Here is a 20959-nt window from a genome sequence, read left to right as displayed (position 1 = left end):
ACAAATGCTTACTTCAAACGTTAATGTGAAAATAACATTAATTAATACTGTAGTTCTGTGTTTAATTAACATTACCTACGCATTGTTAATGTATTACCTTAATGTCTTATTCAGGGAAACTAATGTATTAATTCATGTTAGTTAGTCAACACTTAACGTAAAGTGTTAGAGGTGTTTTTTTGCACTTGAAAAAATGGAATTTAATAAACACCTCCCTCTTGCATCTGACCCAAAGCGTTCTCACCTGCTGCCGGGGCAACGCTGAGCGACTGATTTAATCCTTATAATGTTAATTAAAGGATTTTTTTTTATTGTGATGTAATTATATATAATGTTAATTAAAGATGCAGTTCTGCAGTTTACTCTCTCTCTCTCTGTCTCTCTGAAGGTGGATACTGGTTTTCTTCGCTGTCCCGGTGGAGCAGTCCGAGCCCTGGCGTGTGGACGTAGCGGATGTGTTTTCTCAGTGTCTGATGATCGCTCTCTGAGAGCCTGGAGCCTCTCTACAGGTACAGGTACAGAATATCAGCTACACTCTGCTCTCAGTGCAGGAAGAGAGACCAGGAGGGGTTACAGAGAAACACACTCACACCAGAAACATGGATGCTTTTTAAACAAAACAGTTTTCAAATGGAAATTGATTGATATCGTACTTGTCGGTCAGATTATGAAAAAAACAATGGACTGAATTGTTAAAGAGTAGCTGTGGACTTTATTTTCCTTTCAATTGGAAAACGTCTCCATTAAAAATGCGGTGTAGCCTAAACCTGGCTTAATCCCTGTTTGAGAAACCTGTACATACAGTATTTGTCGCTACACCGTTCATATTTATTTACAGCTTACACTGTTTTCTTTTTATTTTATGATACATTGTAAATTTAATACTGAAGACTATATTAAAGCTATACAGGAACACACGCTGAATTAGTCTGTAAACAAAAAGTAAAAAAAAAAGATTTCAGATTTCTATTTGAGGACAGATCTGCAGACCTTTAATCTCAGTGTCTTCATGAGGGAGAGTCACCTGGAATAGTTTTCTCAGCGTCTTGAAGGAAGGAGTTCCTGGAGGTGCTGAACAATAGCTGCTGCTTTTCCTTCACGCTGTGAAGCTCCAGCTCATCCCAATTAAATCACCTCAAATCAACATCTCAGTTCATCAGGTTTAGATCAGGAGATTAATGTGGAGGACTAACACTTTCTTACTGTTTAATACATAATTATATATGTGTCCTTTAATCATTTTAATGTCTTTAATATTGATCTACAATGTAGACTGAGGAGTGAAGAGGTGTTCAAATGTTTTGTAGAGGTTTTATAGAGGTTTTCTGTTGTCTATGAATGGTGTCTTATAGAGGACACCATTCATAGACAACAGAAACAAAAGCGGCCCAAGTATTGAACCTTGAGGTTTACCATGTTCATTTTTCCGTGTTTGACTAAATGTTTTTTTTTTTTTATTGTTTTTATTCGATCTGTAATTGTGTCTATAGTGCATCCTCCTGAACAGAGGGAGTCTCTGAGTGCAGTCTGCTTCCTGGAGAAGGGGAAGCTGCTGGTGTGTGGATTCAGCTCAGGCAGATTGGAGTTATGGCATCAAAATAAGCTGATTTATTCTGATAAGGTAACTAAACTACTACATAATCTAATATATTAGGTGGTTTAGATCAGTAAAAAATTGGTAACTGTGCAAAGGTTATGGCACAAGAAATGTAACAGTAAATAAGTTAAAGTGAATAAATAATAAAAAAAAAAAACAGGAAACCCAGGGTTATTCCACCAAATATTGATTTCTGAACTCTTAAAACATTTTTGTTGTTTCAGCCATTTCTCTTTTTCTGCAAATAAATGCTCTAAATAACAATATTTTTATTTGGAATTTGGGAGAAATGTTGTCAGTCATTTATGGGACATTCCAGGATTTTGGTACATTTCAGGGGTGGTCACTTCAAAAAAAAAATTTATCTTCAATTTGATCATTTTTAGTCATATATTTATTAAATACAGGTAATAGACTATCAAAAAGTTTGATTTGTCAAGCTCAGGTATCAAAGCAGTTTTTTTAATTAGATAATGCAATATATTTGGTAACTTACAGTAACAGGGTTGCGAGTAACAGGGTTGCAAATCTAGGCTAAGTTGTGATTTACCCCAGGAACAGATGCTCACTGTAAAATTTAGCTATGTATACAAGATCAAGGACAAACATGGTTATATAAGTTTATAAAGTAAATTTAGACTCTACTCATTATTAGTCTTACAACATGAGTAACAGGGTTGAGTTCACTGAGTAACACACACAACTTGGACAAACATATTTGGAAAAAAAACTTGAAAATTGTTAGAGCACTTACTCTTGGTCTTGCCATGTGGGCAGAAAATGTCCTTGTGATGTCACTTCCTTTGTGCCAGTAGACAAATATTTTTAACTCTTTCTCTGCAGGTAAAATTCCTTATGGTAACAGGGTTGAGCGCATGTTGTGGGACACAACTTAATAGCATAAAAACTGTAACATGCAAAACAATGTAGACTAAAGAAGTTGTTTTCATAAGTAAAGGAGATGCAGATCAACAATATACAAGAGGAAGTCATTTATTTAGAGCTTATTTTAATTGTTCAATCTGCCAAAGGAGTTGGTCACCCAATGAGTGGGACAAGAGAAAACGGCCATTTTTTGAGGTGGTCTAAAGGTATTTGGTGTTTTGAATAATATCTAAGGAACTTATTTTTCCACCATATTTTACAGTTTGTCTTATAACAAGTACATTTTTCACAAAAAATAGTCCTTTAGATATTTTGGATATGTACATTTGAAATTTAGGTGGTGGGACAGGAAATGTACCAAAATCCTGGAATGTCCCTTATACAATAAAACAACAATGTTTATTTTACTCAAACATAAACCTATTAGTAGCAAAATCAGAAAAACTGATTCAGAAACTGGTCAGAAAGTCGTCTCTTAATTTTTTCCAGAGCTGTATTTTTTAATATTGTAACCAAAGGTGTCCAAAGTTTTGAATTTGCACCTACTATAATAATAAAATACCTTGAATATTATTAAAAGTTTTACAGTAAAGTCTTTGTGAGTGGGTGTAGTGTAATCAGTGTTTTCTGGACGTGTTCTCTGGTGATCTGTAGGTTAGTGATGGTGGGATTGGAGCGCTGACCGGTATGCCGGATAAGCAGCTGGCTGTGAGCTGCAGTGATCGCTCAGTGACCGTGTGGAAGCTGGAGCTACACTCTGAGCTCTGCACTGCAGGGTATGTTTAGCTTTTTTCACTATTTTTCACTATTGTTCAAAAATGTAATTGTAGTAAAAGAGTACATTTCTAGCTGTACACTAATCTAATGCACAGCACAGACGTGAATTTTCACAAAAACACAAGATCCAGTGGTGGATGCTGGTCTTTCAAGGAGGGGAAGCTCAATTTCGGCCTACATCTTAACATATGTCGTTTATTTATACAAAAATTCTCCTCTCCCTGAGATGTTTTTTTGTAAACAAAAGGCATTATTTTCAAGTTTTCACTACACAACAAAAAGGTACCCATTCTTTACATTGAACAATTACATAAAAAAGACACTATGACATGAATAAACATAAAATGATCAGTAAAAAAAAACATTTCGCAAAACCTTTAAAGTTGGTAAAGGAAAAAATGCAGGTAAATTTATTTCCTTTTTGGACAGTTTTAATTTCCTGTAATAATCCCTTTATTAATTTAAATTATTAAAATTATTTTTAATAATAACACAATACTTACTACTGGCCCCTGTTCATTTATGTCCTGAGATAGTTTCATCAAGAGGAACGGCCATCAGTACATTTTATTTGTTACAGCACTTCCAGTCAGCCAGCTCACTTTATCATCCCAGAACAGCTGAAAAGACCTGTTACTTTTCCCCACCTTTTACACCAAATTAACCTGAGCAGTTTATCTGCCCTGCTGTTTAAATCTTTAAGTTTTTCTTCGTAAGGAAGACTATCAAATGGATTTTTACACTAAAAGATCGCTGATTCGCTCATTTCGCTGTCAATCAAAAAGGGACTCCGCCTCAGACAGATCATCCAATCATCACGCAGAAGCTGAGCGTCTGCCCCATAGACCCCCAGAGATGCTGAGCGTCCGATGGGCGGGACAAAGCCCAGCATTTATCCAATGACTCGTCTGGTTTGGCCGCGCGCTTTGCTCCACTATTGAAGTCTGTGCACTGTTTAAAGCAGCGCTGTGAAGCTGCGGGAATGAGTGAGAGGAAACCCGCGGCGTTACCAGTGATAAGAAGCTGATTCTGAACTAAGTTCAGCGCGTTGTAGCGCATATTTAATCAGGGACATGTACACACAACAGTATATATTTAATCACTTATTTTTTTACATTTTAGGGGAAGCTGAGCTTCCCTTGCAATCTTAGAGCAATCGCCACTGACAAGATCATATAAAATTCAAATGTTTTTAACTTTAATCCAATCAAAGAACAGCAGGAGTAGTTTCCTTCAAAATGGAGAAAAGATTAGGTTTATTGGCTTCTGAACACAAGCCGTACAAAACCAGTCTGAAAAACTATCCGGACCAATCAGGAAAGATTTAATATGGAAGCTGCTGTCTGACCAAGTTGATCGTCCAGACTTGTATTTAACCAGCAAGCCAACCAGCTAAAAAGAAATAGCCTCAGAAATAAGGATGCACCAAAAGGAAATAAAAAATCTGTTAGAAGCAGAAATCAAACAAAATTAAACATTTGGCTGAAAGTTGAATCTCAATACTGTTTTTATGTAAATTGTATATAATAATATTTATTGAGCACTTAACATTCCAGCAGAAGGACTGCAGAATTAGTACAGCTGTTCTAATTATACATTTACCTCAGTGAGGCTAATCAAGTGAAATGTTCACAATGTGTTTTTTAGCTGAGCATACAAGCTGTACAGGGCTTGGATAGTAAGATTAGCTCAGCTACCTTACTCTTACTCTTTTACATTAAACCCCCCTCAGAGTTTTGTCATTTTGATTTCATGTTTTTTTTGTATAACAATATCAAGCAGCAGCAGCAGCAATAATGTTAAATATATGTAGCAGAAACACTGCTATACTTCACAGCATGGCCTGAATGGGTCTTTTTGCAGGACTTAAACTAATCAAACTCACACCGCTGCTGGAAACTGATCCCTACAGCTGAAGAATGACTGAGTTCTGTATTGTTTAGTGTGTTTAAGGTGTCGTCGTACACGCTGGATATTCCTGCGGCTCACCTGCTCTACAGTAACATCCTGCTGGCCGTGTGCCGAGACGCCAGCATTGTTGACGTCTTCTCTACAGCCGGAGACAACAGACAATGCCTTAACACGTACGTACACACACACACACACACACACAAACACACAGACACACTGTGCGTAAACTGTGAGCTAACTGTCAGTGTCTGTTACTCGGTTGTCGTTTCAGCTGGTTTAATAATACACAGCCTCTGGGAGTGGTGAAGAACGATGCCAAGAGCTTTTGGATTGTAGGAGAAAGTAAATCTGAACTCCAGCTCATCTTTGTTGTAAGTACATACAAGAGCGTAGGAGCGGGCTTGATATTGGGGGGGACACATTTGCCAATATAAACCCAAGCCCACCCTATAGTTTCGTAGAACAACATTTGTGGAAATTACTTTTAATTAAAAGTAAATTATTATTATTATAAGGTGATTATAATAACCAGCAAGCTGATTGGCTGTTTCTACTGAGCGGCGGGACTTAATACCTGAACCGGCTCCGTGATTGGTCCGGTCTGTCTCCTCATTAATAGGACAGCTGATCTGAGCGAAACGATATAATTTTGGGGGGGGACAAATCCACCTGTTTCTAATATTGGGTGGGACATGTCCCCCCCATCCCCCCCGGTTCCTACGCCAATGAGTACATAGACATGATATTATAGTTACCTTATAGTTCCCTTAAAAACCACAAATAGCAGATATTGTCACATTTTGTACATTTTAATATCAGTTTATATCATTTCTCATAACCTCTCTAATCCTTAGTTTGAATCTTTCATAATTTAACCACCAACATCCCATTTTTTGCATAAGACAGCAGGAGAAAAAACAAAGATTGATCAGAATCATTCATCACACTCAATCAGTGTGATAAAATATAGAGAAATGATTAATACAATCTTCCAGTTTTCAATTCTATAATTATTAATAAAGTCATCGCTGTCTTCTGCAGCTCTCTGTAGTTTCTGGTAGCTGCTGGTATTCTGATTTCTGCAACATTAATCTGGGCTGGGAGAAAGAAGGATCCCGAGAAGAGCATCATGAGGAAAAGCGTGAGGAACAGTCCGAGGAGCATCATGAGGAAAAGCGTGGGGAACAGTCTGAGGAGCATCACGAGGGAAAGCGTGAGGAACAGTCCGAGGAGCATCATGAGGAAAAGTGTGGGGAACAGTCAGAGGAGCATCACGAGGGAAAGCATGACGAACAGTCCGAGGAGCATCATGAGGAAAAGTGTGAGGAACAGTCCGAGGAGCATCATGAGGAAAAGCGTGAGGAACAGTCCGAGGAGCATCATGAGGAAAAGCGTGAGGAACAGTCCAAGGAGCATCATGAGGAAAAGCGTGAGGAACAGTCCGAGGAGCATCATGAGGAAAAGTGTGAAGAACAGTCTGAGGAATATAAACAGAGGAAAGTTTGGGTTACAGCCGCTACCATACATGAAGGTATGATTTTAATGTAAACCATACTACTTAAAGAATACACACAACGCACAATACACACTACGGCCCTATCTTACATCCTGTGTAAGGTGCCTCGGGATGCTTATTGCTATCTTAAACCTCGCCAACAGTTCATTTTCACACCTTGCGCCTGTGCCGTTAAAATAGCAAAAGAGCTATTTCATGGGCGTGGTGATCTGGAAATTAGGTGTGTTCATGTACATTTCTGGTGTATTACTCTCTTGCCAATGAAAAACATAGGTGCTTCACTTACTGATTAGAACCCTGACAACAGTCACTAGTCAGATGTTAATTCCTGTCTTGGCACATGTACAACGCTGCTCGTTATGCACACATGAACACACAGCAGTGCACAAACCCAACTTTCATATCAACAATAAAAAGAATAAAGATAAAAATAACTTTGCTGTTCCATCAAATGAGCTGCTGGAGCTCCTTCACAGTGTGAATGCAAAGCTCAGTTTCCTCTGCTGAGGAGCGTCAGACACGTCCAGGTAGCTGCACCATTAAAATAGCAATCCACCAAAGTCGGAGCTCACCTGGCTCTTAAAGGGAATGATGAGCAAGTGACATGCTGATTGGTTTGTTTCATGTTACACCCAAAACACGCCCATGATTCATTAAGAGTTAGTACATGTCTTTTGTGTGTTTTGAGCTGGCAAGGTGTACTTTTCCCGTCGTTACAATAGCAAAGACACACTGACACGCAATAAATCAAGCTGAATGCTACACAGTTGATGGCTCACCTATAGATCGCTGTTTGTGTTTTACAGCGAACACAAACAAGCAAACATATAAAGAAATTTATAGACATAAACATTTATGTATATCAATATATACATATATACCTACACATAGCTAAACAGAAAACAGAATCATGAACATGTGTAAAAATCTACCTAATAATATTCACCCTTTTTATTTACATTTTTTTAAAATATTGTTTATTTTGTGTTTAAACATTGTTATTTACTGTAGTGTTAGATGTGGTTGCCAGGTGTGTACGGAACCCTTAAGGAGGTTTGCCATTTAAATACAGAACCCTCACTGGAGGGATTATAACAATAGTTCTGAGGTTTGAAGAGACTCATGCAGGAGATCAGACAGGAGAGAAGTTGTTGGGTTTATAGTAAAACCAGCTGCAGTACTAACAGCATACTGTTCTATATTTTACTGCATATGATACACTGTTCATAATTCATAATCAGTTCAAATAGATCCACATCCATTACAAGATGATTACTATTTGAAATATTTTAAAATTCACCAGTAATTTTGCATTTTGTGAGTTTCACTCTCTCTCTCTCTCTCTCTCTCTATATATATATATATATATATATATATATATATATATATACAGTTGAGGACGATATTATTAGCCCCCTTACAAAATAGTCCTTGTTTTCTAAGGATTTTCCAAGTGATATTAACCAGAGCAAAATAAACTAAACACAGCTTTTTTAGACATCGTAGTTTTATTTTGGATGCTTACACTATATTATATTCCACTCAGAAATGAAGATATTACACAAAACAGAAAAACTATCAGGGTCAAAATTATTAGCCCCCCACATCCTAATAGTTAATTGTGTATCCTTTTTGCTGGATTACTGCCTGTAGACGTTTCTCTCACACTTCATTTGAGGAATCCTGGCCCATTGTTCTTTAGCAAATCTCTCAAGTTCCTCTAGATTCGATGGTTGTCTTGCATGGACATTTTTCTTTAGGTCACCCCACAGATTTTCTATTGGATTTAAGTCAGGGCTTTGTGCAGGCCATTCAATGACATTCACTTTGGTCATCTGGAGATAGTTCTTCAGCAGGAGGGATGTGTGTTTAGGATCATTGTCATGTTGAAAAATGAAGTGACGTCTCAGACCCAGTTTCACAGCTGACTGCTTAAGGTTCTCTTTCAAAATAGTCACATATTTTTCTTTATTCATGATTCCATCCACCTTGACAAGATTTCCAGTTCCAGATGCACTGAAGCATCCCCATAGCATAATACTCCCACCACCATGCTTCACTGTGGGGATGGTGTTCTTTGGGTTGAATGCCTGTCCTTTTTTTCTCCAAACATAAGCAGTGTCCCTGTGGCCAAAGAGCTCTAGTTTAGTCTCATCAGACCATAAGACACGCTTCCAGTATGAATAATTTTTCTCCAGGTTGTCCCGAGCATACTTAAGTCTTGCTTGAAGGTGCCTCTTCCTCAAAAGTGGAGTTTTTCTTGGTCTGCACGCTCGCAGGTCATTCCTGTGCAGAGCTCTAGTGATGGTCTTCTTAGAGACTATGATTCCTGATGTGGCCAAGTCATTTGCCAGTGCCTTGGAAGTTAATCTGGGGTCTTTAGACACATTTCTCACTAGTATTCTTTCCAGTCTCTCTGAAATCTTTCTCTTTCTACCTCTGCCAGGCTTGTTCTGCACTGTGTTGCTGTCTTTGAATCTCTGAATGATGCCTCTCACTCCAGTTCTTGACACTTGGAAACGCTTTGATATCTTTGTATATCCCTCTCCTGCTTTGTGTGCATCAGTAATTCTTTTTCTCAGGTCCAAACTGATTTCCTTTGTTTTTGCCATGTTGCTTCCTCAACTGCCAGCTCCATTATGAGGCTTTTATACCATGTTTTAACTTAAATGAGTTAATTAACTTAAATTAATTGAGTGCAATCATCTGTTTCACCTGATCACCTTTATGCACATCACCTGAGAAGGTAAAGCACATCACTGCACAAAAGTGGCTTGTGTGATGACTTAATAAATGTTAATTTCTTAAAGGGGGCTAATAATAATGTCCCTGGTCATTTTAGCTTATTCTTACATAATAATATTTTGGTGCACAAATATAAATATTTTGGTCCTTCTAATGAAAAATTGTATGTTCAGAAATGCTCTGTTAGAACTGCCTTGCTCTGCTAAAAAGGATCTTGCCAGAATCTTGAGGAGACTTAAAATTTCATAGGGGGGCTAATAATATCGTCCTTAACTGTATATATATATATATATATATTGTTAAACTCTCTAATTATCCAACACTGTGTCTTGTCTCGCCTCTATTTAACAATGATCATTAACACAGTCAGGAAATTTTTAGAAGATCACCTTGCAGATCTCCCGGCACAGTTTATTCGGGACAAAACAAGCTTTATGTGTTTGATAGGAGATGTGCTGCAGTTCCACGGGTCTATTTAACATGTTCCTGCTTTAAACACACACTTTGAACCCTTTCTCCATGTTGAATCCAGGCTTTATCGTGTGTGGAGACGCCAAGGGGTACATGTGGACCAACCAGCCGCCGAGCATGACCAGCTGGAGCAAGAAAAGACGAGTGAGCGTTCTCTTACTGAAGGTTTAGTGAGTGAATGAGAGAACTGTTATCTGGGTGAGGAGGTGTTCCTCCATCACTAGTCCTTGGGTTCTTGAACCAGTTCCATTTGGGCTTTTAAGAACTGTGTTCCACTGACAGTTTTTTCAGTGGAACAGCCCGCATTTCCACCAGTTTTAGTAGAACCATCAAAATGTCACATCATGGGCGCTGAGTGGTCCAGCGGTCTAAAGCGCTGCCACTATGAGCGGGAGGTCGCAGGTTCGAACCCCCACTCATGCAGCTTTGCCATCAAGCTGCCGGCACTCAGATGAGCGCAATTGGCCCTGCTCCCTCCGGGTGGGTAGATGGCGCTCTCTCCCCACATCACTCCTAGGGTGATGTCTGCAGCACAGGGCGTCTGTGAGCTGATGTATCAGAACCGAGCCACTGCGCTTTCCTCCGAGCGCGCTGGCTGCTCGGCAATGAAAAGAGGCGGTGGCTGGCTTCACATGTATCGGAGGAAGCATGTGTTAGTCTTCACCCTCCTGGTGTGTTGGGGCATTACTAGTTACTAGGGAGTCCTAGTGAGTGGGTTGGGTAATTGGCTGTGCTAAATTGCTAAATACCTAATATTCTTCGGTACTCACTGCAAACAAACGTTCCTGGTTCTAGAAGCTACTGTTTTGGTGGAAATTAGGTTTACGAACCAGAATGATGCTGGTTTCACGTTGGTGGAAATGCGCTATCAGTGGTTCTTCCTCATAGACTTTCTCTGGGAAAAAGCTGCTTTGGGAAGGGGATTGATGTGGAAAGTGCTTTATAAATGAAACTGTACTGAAAACAGAGCTGCTGGCTAATGCTAATTGCTAACCCCTTGTAGGCTCACAGTGACCGGGTCAGCGTGCTTCGCCTCACAGATAAAGCCATTATCTCCGCCTCTTCTGACGGGACGATCAAACTGTGGGACAGAAACACAAACAAACAGGTGCTTCTCAAGTTTTTCTTCAAACCTAAAGGAAAAATTTAGATAAAAATCAAATGATAATTATTGATCACTGATCCCAGGTGTGTCGATCAACCAGCACCAGTGTTGTTGTTTAAAGTGGGAAATGCTAGGCTAACATTGGTAACAAACACTAGATTTAGACCAATATCACCAAAATCACCAATATCATCAATATTGTCCCTGTTAATCTAGATTTAAATTTTTCTACTTTCTGAAATAGTCATATAATGCATTACCGTCCACAGTGGACAGCACTGTTTTTTATATTATATAACTTTGGAAAAAACTAAATTAATAATAAAAAAAAGATAAGATTTTAGTCGTGTATTAATAGAGATGAGATTAGCATTCGTTAGCACTGTTAGCCTAGCAATAGCCTAAAGAAGCACAGATAAGCCAGATAATAAATGCCTTGGCTAATTGACTGCACTTGGTCCAAGTAATCAATCATGTTTGTAGATTTTTCATGAAATTGCTCATTTAATAATGCATATTAATATATATGTGTGTTTTTATATCAATTCAATGTGTCTGAAGGCTTATGCTTAAATACACTGTAAGGACAAAAGTATTGGGACACGTCCCAAACTCATTCCAAAAGTATTGGATGGAACTCCAACAGTCCAGAGAACACAGTACCTGGGGCTTTATATCCCTCTATCTCACATCTGACATTAGACATAGTGGTTCTATTACTACCCATTTATTAAAAGTTCATTAGACATATAGTGTATTTCTCATTAGTTTCTCTTATATATTAATGCTAATATTCACATTATTTTGTTTCTGCTTCTCCAGGTGGGTCTGTTTGTATGTGGAGCTCCGGTGGAGATACTGGAAATAAACGAGGATGACCCCAGTCAGCTGGTGTGTGGAGATGCCCTGGGGCAGGTCTACTTCCTGTCCTGGCTGGGATAATTCTCCTCTACGACCTTCCGTTCAGACAGCAGATCTACTGCAAACACGTTAATCTGGACAGTGCACCAATAATACAACCATAGGCTTGATTATATTTATTTAATAAATAAAGTGAAATTGATTATTATTTATAATTAGGGTTGTCAACATTAAAGCGTTAACACACAATTAATTTGGATCAGTAACGCATTATTATGTTTTTCACGCAAATTAATTTGGTCCAGTGGGCTAAGTGTTGCCACTATGATCTGGAGATCGTTGGTTCGAATCCTGATTATGTAGCTTGCCATCGGCTGCCGGAGCCCCAAAATAGCACAGTTGGTCTTGCTCTCTCTCTGGGTGGGTACAGTACAGTAGATGGCGCTCTTTGCCCTCATCACTCCTAGGGTGATGTGGATCAGCACAAGGATGCGTCTGTGAGCTGAAGTATCAAAACCGAGTCGCTGCGCTTTCCTCCGAGCGTTAGCCCTGTGATGCTACTCGGTAATGCTGCATCAGCAGCAGTTCAAAAAGAGGCGGAGTCTGACTTCACATGTATCGGAGTAGGCATGTGCTAGTCTTCACCCTCCTGGTGTTGGGGCATCAATAGCGATAGCAGGAGTCCTAGTGAGTGGGTTGGGTAATTGGTCGTGTAAATTGGGGAGAAAATAAGATAAAATAAATAAATAAATAATTACACCACCAAGTTTGACCCCAACTTCTACTGTAATATGCCCTATTTCCACACAATATGTGGATTTTATCCTTGGTCATAGTATTAGATTTTATTAAAGGGCTCTTAAAGGGAGAGTGTACACATTACTGATTACTGGCCGTTACATATTTCCCCCAGGCCATTTAAATGGTCACCCTCCTCCACATTGTGAGCATGTGTGCAATACCAAATACTTCCTGAGATTTTTATACTCAGCAAATTAAGTTCTTAATCAGAAATCCTTACAACCAAGCTGAGATGTTTACAATAAAGTAAAAAGTTTTCTTTATTTAAGTGTCCCATGTTTGATTGATCTCCCCTCAAACATACAAGGGTATACTAGTATTTTAATTTTAGACTCTACTAATATAAAAATATTTTAATTTTACATTCATTCTTTTTTTTACATTTAAATATTCAATATAAAACACTTAAGTCCAAATAATCACAGTTAATCACAGAATATTGTTGTGATTAATCTGATTAATTTTGAAATCGATTGACACCACTAATTATGCAGGTAAAACTAAACTTTCTGGACTTTTTAAGAAATTAAGGCACTCATTGACTCATGTTATACAGATGCTGGTCAACAAATTAGAATAATTTGAAATAGTGCAATCATGAAATTCTTTGAACGCATTTTTTGTGCAGAAAGCAAATCAGGTGTTCACCGCACCTGTCCTACTCGTTAGACTAATCACAGAACTCGTTACCTGGAAAAAATTTGCTCAGCTGAGCTTTCCAAAAGGCCCATTTAGGCCATGTAACTGTGACACTGTTGTTTTATTGAATTAGAATAATGGAGAAACCGTTTCATTGAATTAGAATAATTTTTATTATAATTACAATCATCACTTTCTCAGTATTTTGTGGCTGCCCCCTTGGCTTGTATGACTGCCTGAAGTCTCCGCGGCATCGATTTGACCAGCTTGTCGCAAGTTTGCGCACTCACAGCTTCCCAGGCAGTGGCGATGTTCTGCTTCAGTTGGTCCAGCGTAGTAGGCTTTCTGTCGCGAATTTTCCGCTTGACGATGGCCCAAGGGTTTTCAATGACATTGAGGTCAGGCGAGTTGGCCGGCCATGCCAAAACTTCAAGCTGTTTTTTAGTGAACCAATCTTTGGTCGACTTTGCCGCATGAGCCGGTGCAAGATCCTGTTGAAATATGAAGTCTTGTTCGCCGAACTGTTCCTCAACAGTCGGAATCAGGAACGTTTCCAGAACATCTTGATATACGGCAGCATTGACAGTCTTCTTGAGGAAGCATAGTTTCCCTACACCTCGAGCGGACATGCATCCCCAGACCATAACGCTCTGGGGAAACTTGACGGATCTTTTCACGCACTCGTGGCTGTAGGTTTCGCCACCATGACGCCAGACACGAGGACCTTGGTCACCGAAGGAGATGCAGAAGCGTGATTCGTCACTGAAGACCACTTTCTGCCAGTCTTCAGCAGTCCACTCGCCGTGTTCTTTGGCCCACTTCAGACGTTTCTCCATTTGTTTCTTGTTCAGCATCGGTTTTACTGCTGGAACGCGAGATTTGAAGCCGAGTTCGCGCAGACGACGGTAAGTGGTTGATCTGGAGACGTCAGCGCCGGTCTGCTTGTTCCACAAGTCGGTGAGCTCGGAAGTGAACTTGAACCGGTTGCTGACTGCGATCTTTCTCAGCTGCTTGTTGTCGGGAGCAGAAGTTTTTCGGACACCGGAACAGTTGGTGCGCTTGCTGCAGTTTTTCTTGAGAGCTTTGCAGACGGAAGACTGGCTGATGCCGAGCTGCTCAGCAATTTTAGTTTGGGTCAAGCCTTGTTGGCGAAGGGCTTGAATTTGAGCCACTATTCCAGTTGAGAGGTCGCGCTGCTTACCCATGATTGATTTTACTTAGAAATTCTACTCAACCATGACTTTATACTGCACAGTGAACACTCTTCACGGAAAACAAAAATTCGAGCATTTATTCTAATTCAATGAAACGGTTTCTCCATTATTCTAATTCAATAAAACAACAGTGTCACAGTTAAATGGCCTAAATGGGCCTTTTGGTTTCCTCCGGGTGCTCCGGTTTCCTCCCACAGTCCAAAGACGGCACGTTAGGCTGATTGGATGTCAGAATCAAATTGCCCCCTAGGTGTGAGTGTGTGAGTGAATGTGTCTGTTTGTCTGTCCGTGTCTGTCTGCCCTGCGATGGACTGGCGGCCTGTCCAGGGTGTATCCTGCCTTCCGCCCGATGCTGGCTGGGATAGGCTCCAGCACCCCCCCGCGACCCTTAATGGATAAAGCGGTTGATAATGACTTGACTCCACAAAAATCTTTGTCTTTTTGAACATATTCAGTTATATGGACATTCTGGCTTCATTTGAACAATACTAAGAGATCTAGTATATACAACTAAACCAAAAATAAAGAAATTGCTCTTAAACATGAGCTGTAGAATGTGATGAATAAAAATGTTAATTTATTTTGAGTAAAATTTAGCCTAATAGCCCCTGATAGCCTGATAGATTTGGCAAAAATTACTTTAATTAGACAGAATTCTTTCAGCTGTGTGATTTTTCATCTTCAGTGTTTGTATGGATGAGATACAGATCCTTCCCTCAGATGAAGTCTGCTGGCTAATCCTGCTGTGTGCTGTCCAAGGTTCTCTACCAGCAGACCAAAATGGTGTTTCTTCAACTGATCTAGTGGGTGGGGCTCTGGTGGGGGTTGATGGGTGAGGGGTGGAGTCAGGGTGGTTCTATGCAGGTTTTCTTATTGTGATGTCAGAATAAGCGAGCATCCAAAGAAGCTCATATGATTCCTGACACCAAACTCTTTTATCTGATTCACAGAAATCAAATAGATGGATTTTTTTTTAGAGATTGGAGTGTTTAAGGGTCAGCCGAGACCCAAGTGAAAATTTAGATTTAGATTTTAGAATTGTTGCTGAGAACAAAATAAATGGTCCTTTTTGTCTCTGGTCTGGAGTTCACTGTGTCCATTGATCCATGGTTAGAAAACAAATATATATTTTCCATCAATGCAAAAGAAAGGAGCCATGATCTCATGAGTGTTATTAAAATTAAAATCCAAAAGTGTACAAATTTAAATCTCTAAGATTAATAAATTAATTAATTAATAAAAGAATATGCTGCAAATTGTTAAAAGTAACACTGTTCATCACCCTAAAACACACCATCCTGTGAAACATGGTGGTGGCAGCATCATGCTGTTGGGATGCTTTTCTTCAGCAGGGACAGATGGTCAGAATTGATGGGAAGATGGATAGAGATGAATACAGAACAATCCTGGAGGCTGTAAAAGACTTGAGACTGGGCAGGAGATTCACGATGACCCTAAACATACAGCCAGAGCTACAGTGGAATGGTTTAGATTAAAGAATAATATTTATGTGTTAGAATGAAACAGTCAAATCCAGACCAAAATCCCCTGGAAACTGCTGCTCACAGATGCTCTCCATCCTGACTGTTGGCAGAGTGTAAAATAGCAATGCGCGTTGTGACGTGCCTTGTACAGAGTGACACACCTAATGACCTACCAATGGACCTTTAAAACGATTCCTAACATGAAGCTCTGAACAGGCTTTACTCAAAACTCACTTTGCAGACACTTCTCTGATTTGCCTTCTCATGTAAACTGCATTCAAATGGCTTCAGATCATTTACTTCTGCATGTAAACTGACAAACCATACATGCTCTGCACTCTGAAATTCAGGTACTCTCAATAACCCTGAATAACTCCGTTTCCATTCGTTAATGGAGCACCAGTTTCTGATGTTGATGAAAATAGTGGTAAGGTGGAGAGATATGTTCTTCCTTACACTTTTATTGGATCACCACTCCTCAGGAATCTGTATGATATTATTCCATTATTATTAAAACTATTGTACACAATGTTCCACTGCTGTTGTAGGATTTTATGATGTTGGGATTTGTTAAGCTCTTCATCTAAGCAAAGATTGTAGATTGTGGGTAGCTTTTCAATGCTTTGTAAATATAAACATACAGCAGTGCACAAACCCAGAGCATGTGCCAGTTGGCAGCTTTGCTAACTTTTACATCAACAATAAACAGAATGAACGAGTGTAAATGCACAGGTCAGTTTCCTCTGCTGAGAAGTGTTGGACACATCCAGGAAGCTGCCCAATTAAAATAGCAATCCACCAAATGCAGTGTACACATGACAGCTCACCTATAGAATAAATAGCTAAAATAGGGCCCTATGTTTTTTTATTGTTCTGTCATTGTCATTCTTAAATAAGTTAAGCTGAAGTGCTGTTAAAACATAACTAAACAGGTTTAGGCCACACAGATATAAAACAAAGCACTAATCTGATACAGATACAAATAATAGCACTGTAATGTACTTTGCATTTGTTGCAACATAATGCTTTCTTCTGCAGAAGTGCAAATAACTGAAAACAATGCAGTGACTAAGCAGGACTGGTGACTGGTATCTGCATTTCCTCAAAGCAGAGGGATCAAGAGTTTTATTTTACATTTCCTCTCAAGAGACTTAAAACTGAGTGCTATTAAATGCTTGTTTTTTTTTCCATGTTAGGTAATGTATGTCTTACACTGAAAACCTCTGGAATATTATCAAGAGGAAGATGGATGGTCACAAGCCATCAAACCAAACTGAACTGCTTGAATTTTTGCACCAGGAGTAAAGCAGCATAAATTTATCCAAAAGCAGTGTTTAAGATTGCATGTGTAAGAGAACATGGACATGCAGAAGATGCATGAAAACTGATGATTAAACACCAAGGTTATTCCACCAAAGACATCTAATTATTACCAAAATAAACAATTAATTCGTTAAATTTGAATAGATTTTATTGTCTAGTTATACTGAGTTGATAATATTATTAGTTTGGGGTAGAAGTAACCGTACTGGATAGCTTAGTTAGCTTGTAAAGCTTTTAGAGTCATTAGTTTTATTCTTGCCATCTTATAGTTATGTTTTTTTCACAATACATGTTGAAAATGAAAGTTTGTAATTTTCAGCATTAAAATAAATGCAGTAATGCCTTTTAAAGTAGTTGAATATTTGCTAAATTCGATAAAAATACAGCAGCCTATTACTTTCACAATAATTACAGCACAGTGATTATTACTGTAATGAACATTATAGTGTTTTACATGTGTAGTATTGTTTTAAAAGGTAAATTATTCAAACTATAAAATTTACTGCAGCTAATTGTTGGTGGAAAGTTATGGTATATTTCACAGTGTTCTTTTAACAGTTTGCTGATGTTTTGCTGTTTGATGGTAATCAGGAGAAAATAGGCTCCTGGTTTGGGTTTTGGTTTCTCTTTAGGGTTCTCTGGTGGTTTTCCTTGTTGCTGTTGTATTTGGTTTTCTGACTGGAAGCCAGTCATAGATTTTCGTATAGTGTCCTTTTGACCTTACCTGTTGTAGAAAGTGCTATGAAAATACAATTTGAATTGTGTTAGCAGGCATGGCTATGTTTACAGCAGGGTGTGAATTATACAATGATAATTGGCGGGGTCAAGTATTTCTTCAGGGTGTAAATGGAAACCAGTACAGCGAAGGGGCTTCACTAAACTGTCTTACAAATGTCTCACTTCCTTACTGTAATGTCTACAGCACATAAAAGATAAATTCATAACATCAGCTTATGTAGCACATACCACACAATAACATTTATAGCCATAAATAATATATTATACAGCAAAATCCACAGTTAATCCTGTAAAAACACAATGCTATTGGCTGCTATCTTTCATCAGCTTTCTTAAAAGTTTAATTCATATTCTACAGGATCTCTCCAACAGGAATCATTTGTTATTTAATTCTTAATAAATAGAAAGTAACAATGTAACTGAAAATCCCTGTAGATAAGGCTTTTGTTCCATCTCATCCAGATGTTTTGACACTGGGACTACAATATTAAATGTTAAGGGGAGATGTAGTAATGCTTTTATATAGCTTGGCTAGTGACTTTTAAAAAGCTTGGTTATTGCTAAATTCAAAGTAGCCTAATACAAAAAAAGAAGTCTTACCTTAAAAATGTGTAATACACCAGTTTACTGTAAAACTGATTCCTCACTATGTCTACTGCAACTTATAAAGCTTGCACCATGTCCAGGGGTTTCCTGTCTTAAGCTAGATGATTCTGGATGGATGGATGGATGGATGGAGGGATGAATGGATGGGTGGACATACTTTTACACCAGTTAGCCATAATTTTAAAACCACTGACATGGGATGTGGATAACATTGTTTATCTAGTCCCAGTATCACCAGTTAAGGGCTGATATGCTTATTAGCTGCTTATGCTGTATTAGACAGCAACTGAATAGTCAGTTTTTGAAATTTTCTTTTGTACCCCTACCCCTCGTTTTCAAGTGTAACCCTTCCTCTAAGAAGGGTTCAAGCACCTGATACAGATATACACTGCCTGGCCAAAAAAAACCCTCCATCTGGATTTAAGTTAGTAAATGATGTGAGGTTGGTTGGTTGATGCTGCAGTTGGTCTGCAGGTTTAGGTTCAGCAACAGTATGTACTGAAAGAATGAGGTCAGCTGACTACCTGAATATACTGAATATAGACCAGGTTATTCCATCAATGGATTTTTTTCTTCCCTGATGACACGTCCATATTCCAAGATGATAATGTCAGGATTCATGGTGCTGGAATTGTGAAAGAGTTCAGGGTTCAGGGAGCATGAGATCATCATTTTCACACATGGATTGAGAGAGTTCACCACAGAGTCCAGATCTTAACCTCATTGAGAATCTTTGGGATGTGCTGGATGGAGAAGAGCTGCTTTGTGCAGCAGTGGGTCAGACTCTACCATCATCAATGCTGCTGCAAGATCCTGGTGAAAAATTAATGCAACACTGGATTGAAATAAATCTTGTGACATTGCAGAAGCTTATTGAAACAATGCCACAATGAATGCAGTGTGCTGCAACCAAAGCTAAAGGCTGTCCAACAAAATATTAGAGTGTGTGACCTTTTTGTGTTTTTTTTTGTTGGTGAGATTGGTTGGTTACATCCTGGAGATGGGGAGCTGAAATTAGCCTTTTTTTTCTTCATTCCATCTGAAATGTTGCAGCCTCTGCAGTCAGTTGCACCATTTAAGGTGGAACAGGAAAGTTAGCTTGCTAGACAAACTACTAGCAATTTTTTAAATGCTTGTTAAAAAAGAAAATGGCCATAAATAATTGAAAATACACATTGAATGATGGGAATATAGTGGTTATCATACTTTTTAAAAAGGAAAATACTTAATTTTTTGGGTTTCTTTGGTTGCTTGAGCTGCCTTGTCAGTGATTCTCATAGCCATCTGTTTTATATTTGGATAAATAAACCTTTAAGATATTTAACTAATTTTAGTTTGTTTATTTGAATTTGTTATCAGTATTTCTTTTTTTCCCCAAAGGTAAACAGAGCCCAAAAAAGGGTAGTATGATGCTTTGGCCTGTAAAACTTGGGTCCAGCCATTCACATAAATGTCACTATGATTGGGAGATCGCTGATTCGAATCTCAGTTATCCAACTTGCCATCGGCTACCGGAGCCCTGAGAGTGCACAGTTGGTCTTGCTCTTTCTGGGTGGGTAGATGGCGCTCTCTCCGCACATCATTACTAGGGTGATGTGGATCAGCACAAGGCTGCGTCTGTGAGCTGATGTATCAGAAACGAGTCGCTGTGCTTTTTTTCCGAGTGCGCTGTGATGCTACTCAGCAATGCTGCATCAGCAGCGGGTCAAAAAGATGTGGTGACTGACTTTACATGTATCGGAGGAGGCGTGTACTAGTCTTCATCCTCCTGGGGCCAGTTGTTCAAAGGAAATCTGATCGGATTTTGGTTATCGGATTGGATCAAATCTGGAAAACGGGTTGTTCAAAAGGAAAAGAAGCATTCTGAAATCGGATCAGATCATGTAATCCAATCCTAGTTTGTAAATGGATCAAACCTTCAGTTTCTGTTGTTCAAAACTTTTCAGTAGGATTGATCCAAAAAAACAGGATTACCCTGATCCCAACAAGGGGTAGGATTTCAAAGTGGATTTCATGAAGAAAATGTGGTAAAACTTTAAAATCAAAGTTTTAAAGTAAAAAAAAATACATTTGTACAATTTAGTGTATATACTTTTATTTCTGTTTTGCACTTGACCTGTTTAACCGTTACAGTGATAAAGTAGACATTGGCTACCAATTAAGCCTTTTACTATAGTAACGTAAAAATAAAAACAATCTTGACCCCATTAAATAAACCCCCAAAAGATTTCAATAACAAACAAAAATAATAAATTGATTTTTTTCATCTACGTCACTGTCATTCAT

General features: G+C 38.8%; 1 protein-coding gene across 1 annotated transcript in view; it reads left to right on the top strand.

Annotated features, from left to right (window-relative positions):
- The window catches only part of LOC103028520 (telomerase protein component 1), a 56994-nt gene extending 44062 nt beyond the window's left edge, over positions 1 to 12932 (top strand). Inside the window, exons 39-47 of the mRNA XM_049470117.1 lie at positions 389 to 515; positions 1491 to 1621; positions 3137 to 3258; positions 5203 to 5343; positions 5442 to 5541; positions 6212 to 6701; positions 9964 to 10046; positions 10906 to 11010; positions 11830 to 12932. Coding sequence (XP_049326074.1) covers positions 389 to 515; positions 1491 to 1621; positions 3137 to 3258; positions 5203 to 5343; positions 5442 to 5541; positions 6212 to 6701; positions 9964 to 10046; positions 10906 to 11010; positions 11830 to 11949 — 1419 coding nt within the window. The 3' untranslated portion in view covers positions 11950 to 12932. The remainder of the gene's footprint in view (positions 1 to 388; positions 516 to 1490; positions 1622 to 3136; positions 3259 to 5202; positions 5344 to 5441; positions 5542 to 6211; positions 6702 to 9963; positions 10047 to 10905; positions 11011 to 11829) is intronic.
- The last annotated feature ends 8027 nt before the right edge of the window (positions 12933 to 20959 follow it).

Source organism: Astyanax mexicanus, chromosome 21 (assembly GCF_023375975.1).
Source record: "Astyanax mexicanus isolate ESR-SI-001 chromosome 21, AstMex3_surface, whole genome shotgun sequence".
NCBI lineage: Eukaryota > Metazoa > Chordata > Actinopteri > Characiformes > Acestrorhamphidae > Astyanax > Astyanax mexicanus.
Note: the sequence above shows the minus strand (reverse complement) of the source record. Positions and strands in the feature narration are given on the sequence as shown.